The sequence below is a fragment of the Balearica regulorum genome, chromosome 4, assembly GCF_011004875.1.
Source record: "Balearica regulorum gibbericeps isolate bBalReg1 chromosome 4, bBalReg1.pri, whole genome shotgun sequence".
NCBI classification, from domain to species: Eukaryota; Metazoa; Chordata; class Aves; order Gruiformes; family Gruidae; genus Balearica; species Balearica regulorum.
Window position 1 is genome coordinate 24,466,494 of NC_046187.1, and position 12,463 is coordinate 24,478,956.

Genomic DNA, 12,463 nt, shown 5'->3' on the forward strand with positions numbered 1-12,463 from the left:
TGGTTGTCTGAGTAATGCTCTTAGCCTCCAACAAAACAAAGTGGAAAAGATGTTTGTTGTCTTATTAGGATCTAAGCTAACTGTTGGTCTGAGGGATGTAGGATACAAGTTCAAACTCTGCTGAACAGAAAGCTGTTAGAGAGTCCTAGATGTAGGTTCTACAGCTGCTACTTCACACAGGATTCTTGCAGCCAGTGGGTTTAGGTGCAGCTCTAGCTTGAGCTGAGAGATCCAGGGTTTGCAGTTTGCAAAAAATGAATCTGCTGGATAAAAGTCTAAATGTTTCACAGTGGAAAATGCTAAACTCTTATAATAGTATCATGTTCTAACTAAAAAATATGCAAAGACGATTTAAACAAGTTTTATCTTGATCTAGCTGCCTACTGGCAGTCTGAGGATAATGAGTGCAAGGAGAGAACAAGTAAAAGAAAAACAGAAATACCAATAGCTCCTTTAACCAAAAGGGAGACATCTTGTCTAAAAGATTTAGTCATGCAAGAAGCCTGTGTAAAAACAGGCCAAACAGACTGGGTAAAAATACCTAAAATCCCACTCTAAATCTGCTTCCTTTCGTGCTTGTAGCAGCACTCTCTAAGAGCGTGTTTGCACTTGAGTTTATCCTAGAACCTACCTAGAAATAGGCCGGATAGGAAATTCAGATTCATCCATGGTACAAGTCTGCAAAGCTCTTATACAGGATATTTTTTTTTTTTTTGTCATTGACTTTGGTTTAGAATCTGTTGTTTCTTATGCAATCAGTGAACAGTAAGTGCCATATAATGAAAAGAATATCAGCGTTTGGAAGACACCTCAGCACTCTCTTCAATACCTTGGCATTCTCCTCACAGTTCTAAGATCATCAAAGAGAACTGATGCTCTCAAGGGTTTATACACGGGTGTGCGAATGAAAAAGCATTTTGAGTGACCGTTTACAGCAAACAGTATGTGCCTTTAAGGGGACTTCTAATACAGTTTTGAAAAATCACTAGCAAACACAGTAGCTTCTCACCGTATTTCAGTATGACGCCTTTGTATATGACAGTGCAGTTAATGAAACATGGCCACTAAAGCACCCATCACAGGAATACGTATAAACTTATAAAAGTAATAGGAGACGCTTTAACACATCCCCCTTCAATTTTCCCGGCTGAGTTTCGACCTACGGCAGCCGGCCCTTGCAATCTCCCGAGGAGGGACTCGCCACACCACGCCACTGCCATTATAGATTTACCTTCCGAGCACGGCCGTCTGTCCGCAGCCCCGGGAGGGCCCGAAACCCCCGCAGCGGGCCGACCCGCCGGCTGGAGGCTGCCGCCGCTGCCTGCCTCCCGCCCCGGAGGCTTTCCTCCTCTCCCACTCAGTTTCTTACGGAGGCGGCGGCCGCCAACGGATGAAAGGGCGATAAACGCCCTACCCCCAAAGGGGTGCCTGGGCCGGGCCCAGAAGGCGGGCCGGCCGGCTCCGGGAAGGCACAGTACAGTACAGCACAGTGCCAGGGTACCTCTGTTCGCAGTCATGTCGGGCTCGGAGCAGCAGCCGCCGGCAGGTAGGTGGGCGCGGGGTACAACGGAGAGGGGAGGCGGGTAATGGCGGCCACCGGCTCCGGTGGGGGGGGGGGGGGGGGGGTGTCGTTTGTTCGGCGCGTGCCGGAGCCAACAGCGCGGCCCCCGCCTCGCGCGCCCCCTGTTAACGTGCGGAGCCGTTAAACGGTCTGGGCGGTCTCCAGGCCGCCCCCGTGCTCTGGCGCCAGGGGTAGGCACGGGGCCGATCGCCCCCCGCGGGGCAAGAGCGGGAGCGGGGTGTCTTTGCGGGGGTGGTGCGGGGAGAGGGGCCTCTCCCCTCAGCTGACCCGAAGCCACAGAGCGGGGGCTATGCCCGAGGTGCGCTGCCCGGAGGTCGCTGCCGACGCCTGGGGAGAGTGTGGCCTTTGCTTCTCTTCAGAGAAGGAAGGGGAGCAGGGAAAGGTGGCAGGCGAGCAGGACGGCACGGCAGTGGAGACAGGCAACAAGGAAGTAGATTTGCGCTGAGGGCAAAGTCCCGCGTCCTCCCCCCGCCACAGTTGGAGGAAATGAAAGGCGGGGGGGAATCATCTAGTTCCAACCCCCCTGCTGCGGGCAGGGACACCCTCCACTAGACCACGTTGCCCAAAGCCCCATCCAACCTGGCCTTGAACACTTCCAGGGATGGGGCATCCACAACCTCTCTGGGCAACCTGTTCCAGTGCCTCACCACTCTAACAGTAAAGAATTTCTTTCTAACATCTAATCTAAATCGACCCTCCTTCAGCTTAAACCCATTACCCCTTGTCCTGTCACTACATGCCCTCATAAACAGTCCCTCACCATCTTTCCTGTAGGCCCCTTCAGGTACTGGTCAGCCACAATTAGATCTCCCCAGAGCCTTCTCTTCTCCAGGCTGAACAACCCCAACTCTCTCAGCCTGTCCTCATAGGAGAGGTGCTCCAGCCCTCTGATCAGCTTCGTGGCCCTCCTCTGGACTCCCTCCAACAGCTCCATGTCTCTCCTGTACTGGGGCCCCCAGAGCTGGGTGCAGTACTCCAGGTGGGGTCTCACAAGAGCAGAGCAGAGGGGCAGGATCACCTCCCTTGACCTGCTGGTCACGCCTCTTTTGATGCAGCCCAGGACACAGTTGGCTTTCTGGGCTGCAAGCGCACACTCCCAGCTCATGTTCAGCTTCTCATCAATCAATATCCCCAAGTCCTTCTCCTAGGGCTGCTTTCAATCCATTCCTTGCCCAGCCTATAGTCGTGCTTGGGATTGCGCCAACCCACATGCAGGACCTTGTACTTTTTGCCTTGTTGAACTTCATGCGTTTCGCACGGGCCCACCTCTCCAGCCTGTCAAGGTCCTTCTGGATGGCATCCCTTCCCTCCAGCGTGTCGACCACACCACACAGCTTGGTGTCATCGGCAAACTTGCTGAGGGTGCACTCGATCCCACTGTCCATGTCGCCCACAAAGATGTTGAACAGTGCTGGCCCCACTACCGACCCCTGAGGAACACCGCTCGTCACCGTTCTCCACTTGGATGTTGAGCTGTTGACCACAACTCTTTGAGTGCGACTGTCCAGGCAATGAAAAGCTAAAGACTGGGAATTGACTAAACAGGATTACAAGAACAGAAAAACCATCTTTACCTAGTTTTCTTTGGCCTGGGAATCCTGTTCTTCCTGTGTCTACATGACATAATTTTCTGTCAAAAAGTTTGATGACTGTAACATTTCTATGGTCAGTTCATTTTTTTTGGGGGGTGGATTACCCCCTCCCCCCCTTAAGTTGAGGCAAAAGCATCAGCCAGATCTCAGGTACACAAGCAAAAATACAGTGTAAATTTAAACATACAGATGGACTCTTGAAGATGTCTGACTTCATATTATCAACAGAGCCACAGGCATAGGTATTGTTGCTATGTTCTATCTACGCTCATTTTTCAGCACTCGTCATTAATCTGACCCATATGTTATGTTTCAAGGAAATTGCAACAGCTTTTTTTGTGCGTTCAGGTTACTAGTGATAATTGTAAGATCCAACACCTGCAAGCAGGATCGGAATTGCCAGTGGGAAGTTTACATGTAAATAGTAACACTTAGAAACATGTGACTTTCTTTGAGCCACCCCCCTCCTGTGCTATAGTGTTCAACATAAAAGTTTCCACAACCAATTCTAGATTCCTGCAAGTTTATTCTAATGTCTTTATGAACTTTTCTACTCTATCACTACATAGTTTTGTTAGTTTGTTTTGCAAAAGGCTTTAATTAGATGTGAAAAGGTAGTATCACATATACAAAATAGTTTGTAAAATACATGAATATGTGACCCATCTCCTCTTCTCATTGCAGGCCATGTCCAGTTGGATAGCAGACCTACATTAACCACCACAGGTATAGCACAGTACATAGTTTTCATAATGTGGTAGTTAGTCTCCACCAGCAGTAGTAGTAGTAGGAGCTGTGATTTTACAGCCCATTGAGATGTTTAAGCAAAAGGAATAAATATTTTGGCCTAACCATCTGCAAGTCTTTAGTTCTGCATGCTCTCAAGATATGTATGTTCCCTGTTCCCACAATGTTACCTTTATGTGTGTTCTGTTACTGGCGATACTTCTGATATATAGTTTAGCAGAAGAAAAGGTATAAATCTTGCATCTTCCCAGCTGTGATTAGCTACGCATACTGTTACCCTACCTGCTATGACTCATATACTGCATCCAACCTCAAACAGAATGCTCAGCTTTGCATTAGCAGCATTACTGAAATAAAAGAAACACCAGAGTATTTTTAGATTATGTAAAATCATAACTATTGAGTTAGAGACTCTGTTTAAATAAGTACAGTCAGCTAGTTAGTTATATAAAATCATGATCTCTGAATATGTCTACATAGATTCAGATACACAGACAGATATAAAATATGCATGTCTTGACCACCTAAAATTCAGACTACTTGAGTCAGAACTTTAAGAACAGCCTCAAAAAACTGTGGGTACAAACGCTAATGAAGCTGTTTAACTGCATGCCTACTTACGTGATGTGTGAATGAGCTTTTGGTTCACATTAAGAGCTAAACTTTAAGGCTGGGTGCACAAGTTCTAATTGTTTCTTTTTAATGAATGATTTAGTGGCTAAATCACTTTTTGATCTCTCTAACAGATGGAAATCAGAACATCACAGAAGTAGATGCACTTGATATAAGGTAAAGTTCTGATGGCAGTGACAGAGAGATGGCCTGTGGTGCTGAGGTCAGTGCAGGGTTTGCTGATTTTTGTTAAGAGTGTGACTGGATTATTCAACTCAACTCCACCCACTTATAGAATACATTTCTAGTTTTAGCTACACCAGACGTAGAACCACCCTTCTTATCATGAGGGCATGCAGAAGGGACTCTTGGGAGCAGACTCCTTTTATGTTAGGCAATGTGCAGAGACTGTGGCAAAAATACCATCAGAATCTAAGGAACAGTTGGGTAGACGAAGTGATAGTGTGTTGCACAGGAATATATTCCTCTAGAAGGAGGGTAAAGGGACCACGGGATAGTGATTCCATGAATTTTTCCTACTCTACCTTACAACATCATCTAGCCCTAGGAAAGGTAAAGTACCTGCCTGATAACTTCCTTTGCCTCGCCCACTCAGTGAATACAGCTGAGCAGCGGAAGAACTATTTAGGGAACCATCCTTTGATGGTCATTCACAGAATCCAGGACCTAACTGTCCAAAATACCTTCTAGCCCTACGTCTAGCCGAATCCTAAGGAAGGTAAATTGCCCAAATCTCAATAAACTCTCTTACAGAGATATTCATAATTACAGGACTAAAGTTTATCATCTGCATTTTATGTTAAATTGGGGTGAGTGTGATAAAGCACCCCACTTAACTTTTCTCATTGGTTATCTGGCCAACATTGTAGAAACCCCCAGACTTTGAACAGTCATCCAGAATTCCTGTTCCCTGTTTGAATTCTTATGCAGACATTACAAAAAGATGTTTTACTAAGGGGCTGCTCATAATAAAGTGGAGAAGCAGAAATAGTTTATTGATAACGTTGGTCATTTTGTAGTGAAACAAAAGCATTTTGCTGATGAAACTGGGATCTTTAAGTAACATCTGCAGGCAAATATTCTAAGCAACTTCTTCCACCAATGGCATGAAAACTGAATATTCCATAGCAGGAAAAAAAACCCACCATGCCAAAAATGACAGCTCTGACTAGAGCCAGTCCTAGGGCAGCATGACTTGAACTGTCATTCTGTACATCTATAGCACTGGCCTTGTCTATTGCCAGGGCTATTGCCAGAACTGTTTTAGTTTCCGTTCCCTGCACTGATACCTCTCTGTCTACAAAAGCAGTAAGCTTGTCTGCTTTGTCTCTCAAAATACAGCCATGCCAAGACTTGGGAACAACCTTTTGGGTCCGAGTGTACAGTCCATAGCACGCCAGCACAGACTTCTGTGTTGTGTTTTGCTCATAAACCAATAAAATTGCTGAATACTACTCCAAACACACAGGTACTCCATACATTTATTGCCATGATAGTTTTAATTGCTCTACTTAGAAGCTGTGTTGGTCATTTGTTCTGTTCTTCAGAACACTGTCCTTCAGCTTTAGGATTTTTTTGGCTGGTTGCTAAAAACTTAAGATGAACAGTTGTATTGTCATAGCTTTCATATTGTTAGAGTAAATAATACAAATTTGTTCTCCTTTTGCAAGATACACTATGCATACCAACTCATCACCAGTTTATAGTCTGTTGGTTATGATGCAGCACTCTAGTTAGTTGAACTTGAAGCAAATCTCAGACAGCTACAATTCAAAATAAGTATATATGCACTATCCAATTATGTTAAAATAATATTTAGCTAAACACATAGAGAATTGGAGCCAAGTCTAAAGTGCAGTTATATGCCTTACTGCGTTACCAATGAGACAGCCTCCTAACAAGAGAAAATAGAAATACATTGTAGAGAAACTGTTCAACCTACCTGATAGAGTCTGGTACGCCCCCAACACTTGTTTTTACTGAATTGCTTAACATGCCCAAGCTTTTCAGAAAGACCTAGTGATTCAGGCTCTTCTTAAAATACTGCACCTTTTGAGGTCTTGTCTTCTGAAATTGGATCCTCAAAGTCTCTAGTCAACTACAAAAATCTCACCTAGCAGGAATACAGGAAGGGAATTCAATTAGCCATTAACTTATTTATCAAGAATGTTTTCCGTCTCTGGCAACAGACAAACACTTGATCCTGCAGTGCAATACAAAATGAACCATCAAAGAAGAGGAGTTGCGTTAATCTTCAATCACGAGCACTTTTTTTGGCATTTGAAGCTGGCAGACAGACGTGGGACTATTGCAGACAGAAACAATCTGAAACACAGGTAAGAAACTTCATTTCTCTACTCAAGCTTAAAAAGCTAAACTTCAGAAATCACGGTCAAATAAGCAGTTACCTAAATCTTAAATTTAAGTATAGAACAAAAGATTTTGTAGACATCAGCACCTACGCAACCATAATAAAAAAGCTTCAAGGCACAGTCCTTTGAGTCACAGAAACTGCTGGCACAAGTCCCATGATTCCAGTGTGTCCAGACCTCTCTTAGGGCAAACTCTTTGAAGTAACTTTAGGTATTAGACCTGCACTTGACACCAGTTTGAGTACAAATTCAAGTTTAGGTTTTTTTCGTAAATAATGCATAAACAAAAATATTCATTCTCTCACAGGGAACACAATTGAGTTGGTAGCAACTTTGAGTAAGATTTTTACTGATACTGATGTGTTTTAACAATAGTTTGACAGACCTTGGATTTGAAGTCAGACAGTTTGATGATCTGAAAGCAGAAGATGTGCTGCAGAAACTTCGTGAAGGTAGGAAACTATATATTGGTTACATCTAACTATTTTTAGCAGGATTTCCAGGTATCTTTTCTTCCATTCTCTGTTCATCTAACTTAAAGTAACTTTTGTGCACAAGGGAGTTGTTTAACATTAGAAGGATTTAAGGGTTAGACTTCAGATTATTTCTGTCTCTCTCGGTAGAGAGAAATAATGAAGTCGCTAAGAGCTGGAAGAAACTACCTGCAGCTGGGAGAAGTTAATAATCTTCTTCTTTTTACTTGTAGTGGCCTTTACCTTCAGCCATGTTGAATCATTGCACCTTCAAATCTCTGCAGCGTTACACTATGTGAAAAGAGCATTCATTTGAAAAAGGACTGATAGGAGATTAAGTTATATGATACAACTGTACAATGTTTTTTAAACCTGAAGATTGCTGTTTAGTCATCTAAACACCGCTTGACTATTTCAGCTTCTAAGGATGACCACAGCAATGCTGACTGCTTTGTTTGTGTGTTCCTGAGTCACGGTGAGAATGATCATGTTTACGCATATGATGGCCAAATTAAAATTGAGACAATCACAGACATGTTCAGAGGAGACCAGTGCCAGAGTCTGGTAGGAAAACCAAAGATATTTATTATTCAGGTAAGATGTCTGTTTCTGAATTCAGTGGAGTCAACACTGACCTATGTCTTCTTGTAATACAGAAGTCAGTTTTCTCCATACAGTCTTTCCGCAAGAGAAGGTTTTTGCATCTTTAGGAAAGAAGGTATGGAAAACTGTTCCTTAAAGGCAAGGATTCTTCTCTTTTTTTAAAAAAAACCACTTTATGTATATAGGTGTTGATATTATGATTCTAGCTGTATTTAATAAGCAATTTTATGAAGAGCAACCCAAATTAAGCCCATGTCGGATTGGCTGTCAGTGTATATTTAATGTATTTAATGGCAGAGAAGACAGTAACATTTTTTTGAGAAAGTTGTGTACAGCCTCAGTGCAGTTCCTACTGTTCACGCCTCTCAGCCCTAGACTAGGCTGTAGAAGGCTATCAAAGCTCCTTACCTTCACTGTTTTCTTCCAGGCAAGTCGCTTTACTTGATCCTTACGTAAGTTGTTTTTTGTAGGGTTTTTTTGGTGGGTTGGTTTTGGTGGTGGTGGTGATGTTTCTTCTGGTTTTCTTTTTTTCCATTTTGTTTTGTTTCTATTCTGTCCATAAGCAATACCTAGCATCTCTGTAGAATTTAAAGAATCAATTTAAGGTTTTATTGTCTCAGAAATACTGCTTGTGCTAAGTTGTCATATAAAGCCCATATGTAACTTCCTGTTTCACTCCCTGGTTCACAGGATAATGTGAGTTGGGAGGTCTCTAGTCCAGCCTCCTGTTCAAGACAGAGTCAGTTATGGGGTCAAACCAGGTTGCACAGGGCTTTATCCTATCTTTATCCAGATTAGAATTAGCAAACTCAAATGAGAACCTGGCCTTCAGCAGACTGTAATTGTAGTAGTTTGTAGAGTAATTCTAAGAGTTACCTTTTTTTTTCCAAATGATGGCTTCCTTAAGCACAAGGCTGCTGCAAGAATCAGCACATTGTTAATTCATCTTTCATTAGGACTCATTCAGCTTTGATTTATTTCTTTTTAACCAGGTGCGAAAGATGGAAAAATATTTACATATTTAAATTTTAAGTTATAAGTAATACTTGGAAACATTTATAATACATACTCATCAAAAAGCTTAGGTCAGTTCATCAACTGAGTTCTTTTACAGCACAATTGGGATAACATTTACCTTTGGAAATCAGAGGAAACAGCAAGGATGGAACTTCATCACTGTAAATGAAAGAAGATTTTCATGTTTCTGTCTTTAGTGATAGTTCTTAAGTAATGTTCCTCACCTACTTTGGACCTTTTCAATGTGTTCTTACCTTCTTATCCTCCATGTATAGCCTTTCTGACAATACTGGGCTCACTTACTGGTTTCTCACAAAAAAAAACCCCTCCCTTAACTAACACATTTGAGACTGAACTAAGAGCAGAAGTGTAACAGCATATAATGATGGCTATGCTTCAGAGCGGTTATTCAATGCTGCCTTGCCAACAGGCCTGAGGGAGGTGATTCTTCCTCTCTGCTCAGTGAGGCTGCATCTGAAGTACTGTGTCCAGTTCTGAGTTCCCCAGTACAAGAAAGATATGGACTTACTGGAGTGAGTCCTGCAAAGGGCCACAAAGATGATTAAGGGACTGGAGCATCTCTCATCTGAGGAGAGGCTGAGAGAACTGGGACTGTTCAGCTTGGAGGAGACAGCTCAGGGGAATCTTATCAATGTTATAAACACCTGGTGGGAGGGAATAAAGAAGAGGGACCCAGGCTTTTTCTTCAAGTGGTGCCCAGTTACAGCACAAGAGGCAACTGGCACAAATTAAAACACATGAAATTCCATCTCAACACAGGAAAAAACATTTTTACTGTGAGAATGATCAAACACTGAAAAGTCACCCAGAGAGGTTATGGAGTCTCCACCTATGAAGATACTCAAAAGCTGACTGGACACAGTCCCGGACAACCTGCTCTAGCTAACCTTGCTTGAGCCAGGGGCGTTGGACTAGGTCATCTCAAGAGGTCCCTCCCAGTATCAGCAATTCCGTGATAATCTCAGAGCTTTCACAGGACTTCCGTCACCAATATTTTAATTGATAGAGAAGTACATGGGTCTTTATCAATCCAGACTCATGGTAATGTGGAACACCTAACTGAACAGAAGTCCCCTCTGGTCAGTGTCAGAAGTATCGTATTAACACAGGTGAGGTTGGCAGAGGTGAAAGCATAATAATACTTCTCACCAACAGGCATGTCGAGGCGATAAACATGATGATCCAGTTATTGCTCAGGATTCAATAGACAGTAGCGATGAATCTATCATCAATGAGACGGAAGTGGATGCAGCTGGTGTCTATACTCTGCCTGCTGGTGCAGACTTTCTCATGTGCTACTCTGTGGCGCAAGGTAAGTTCTAATATTTTACATCTGCTGTCTGATACCTCACTGTAACAAGCTTGAATGCTTCTTCATTTTGCAGTCAAAATAATGAGTACAGTTCCAGGTCGTCTGTTTTGCATGTCTGATAAGTGACATCTCATCTGCGAAAAATCCTCACGTGTTAGGGAAAAAGTGAAAATAAACCATCAAGGTTGCAGTTAATTTGCCAAGTAGAAACATTATCGTCATAATCTTGCTACTGAGCTGTCTGCTGACAGAAAGCATTCCCTTCTTTTCCAGGGTTGTAGGATTCTGGTGGCTTATAAATTTCCTTGCATTATGTGGCTGTCTTCCAGTCCTCCATCTATCTTGTCCTCAGTCCCATCTGCTCTCTTGTAACGTGCAGATACAGTCCTGTAAGCTACCAGTCCCTGAACCACGCTCCTCTTGGCTGAACACTATAAGTCATCTCAAAGCCACTTCCCATCTACAATTTCCAGTGAAATTACATAATTGGCAAAGTGAGATTTGCACCCATTAGCAATCTCTTACGGATACAGCTAGCAAGCAGTAACTCTCATGAATATTTTTCAAGTGGCATCACTACTTACATTTGGATATAATTTTATGTTCCTGTTCTACAATAGGGTACTTTTCTCATCGTGACACTTTAAACGGTTCCTGGTACATTCAAGACTTGTGTGAGGCACTTAGGAAGCACGGCTCTTCCTTGGAGTTCACGGAACTGCTTACCATCGTTAACAGGAAAGTATCTCATCGCAAAGTGGATAGGTGCAGAGATAGTAATGCTATAGGAAAAAAACAGATTCCCTGTTTTGCCTCTATGTTAACTAAAAAATTGTATTTTCATCCAAAATCTAAGTAGATTGTTATACTAATATTCACTGCTATGAAAAACACACCACTTTCTTTTAGGAGACTAATCTTCTACAAGATTGTTTGTTTGCAAAAACACTGGAATCAAACATTATAGTTTGTATATATAATGGCTCTAAAATCTTAAAGCAATTTTAAAGCTTGTATTACAGCTCTCTTCATCTAGGGGAAAAGTTGGCTGGTGCAAAACTATTGAGAGGTGCTCAGATTTTATTGAAATTGGTGCTCTAGATTACTTTTTTCTTAAAAGATTTTTGCTTGATTGCTGTCTACCTATGGCACACTTTACTATTTCCAGAACATTTTGAATGTTGCATTACATTAGCTTCTCCTGCTCCATGAGCACAGTTTCAGGGAATATGTTAGTAGGGCATCTTTTTAAATCTGTAGACAGCATTCCAATTTTTATGGATTTATAGCTTTTTAGACATTTTTTAATTTTCTCTCAACACTAAAAAGGAACTTAATTCCTTGAGTACAATTGTAGCATTAACATAGGTAAAGGGCTTCTTTTTGCTTGCGCATCATTTACGTTTGGGGCATAATTAAAGCTTGCTGGTGCTTTGCATCCTCAGGAGAAAAGCAGTAGTGAAATGAGACCACGTACAGCTTGTACACATCTCTAAAGCTAAAGCAAATCATTTCAAGGTTCCAGGCTCACTTACAACTGGTGGACATCTCTAGGCAGCTCTGCAGAATACAACATCTGCAAACCTTCATGCTTCAGGCCTTGCTGTTGGATAAGCCTCTTCCTCCCCTTGGCCTGGAGATCAGCCCTACACTGTCATGGTGTATATAAAAGTGATGGAGCGTTCATCACCACAGGATGTATCACTGTAGGATTGCTACTACTGCAGCATCAGAACTTTCAATACTTACTAGAAGCAAATATTTCTTTTATTATTTTTTACATTATCGGTACATATGCTTAACTCTGGGGGACAGTGGAGAACTCAAGCTGAGGAAAGTGTCTTAATCCACTTTCCTAGGTCTAAAAGAATTGATTTACTGGCTCCGGTTTAGTTAAATCTTTCCATATACAGTGTTCTGAGTCACAGATGTTAAATCTTACTATGGCTACTTTTAAGCTTTGTATAAATCATGAATGTATAAGGGTCAATGTTTTGATAATTTTTTTCAATAAAATGCAACACTGAAACATGAATGATTTTATAGTAAATGAGTTTGATATATCTTACTTTCCCAGCAATATTTACTAAAAAAGCAGACTGTAATGCAAG

At 42.3% G+C, this 12,463-nt stretch overlaps 1 protein-coding gene across 1 annotated transcript; it reads left to right on the forward strand.

Annotated features, from left to right (window-relative positions):
- Nucleotides 1-1,341: 1,341 nt before the first annotated feature.
- CASP6 (caspase 6) lies at nt 1,342-12,387 on the forward strand. Its single transcript, XM_075751461.1, has 8 exons — nt 1,342-1,546; nt 3,859-3,900; nt 4,668-4,710; nt 6,744-6,890; nt 7,302-7,378; nt 7,818-7,993; nt 10,196-10,352; nt 10,973-12,387. Exons 1-8 carry the CDS (start codon nt 1,516-1,518, stop codon nt 11,209-11,211), a joined length of 912 nt encoding a protein of 303 aa, XP_075607576.1. The 5' UTR covers nt 1,342-1,515; the 3' UTR covers nt 11,212-12,387.
- Nucleotides 12,388-12,463: the final 76 nt, after the last annotated feature.

Coding starts and splice junctions, on each gene's coding strand:
- CASP6 (XM_075751461.1), top strand. CDS start 1,516: ATGTCGGGCTCGGAGCAGCAGCCGCCGGCAG. Junction 1,547..3,858: donor GGAGCAGCAGCCGCCGGCAG/GTAGGTGGGCGC, acceptor TTCTCATTGCAG/GCCATGTCCAGTTGGATAGC. Junction 3,901..4,667: donor ACCTACATTAACCACCACAG/GTATAGCACAGT, acceptor TCTCTCTAACAG/ATGGAAATCAGAACATCACA.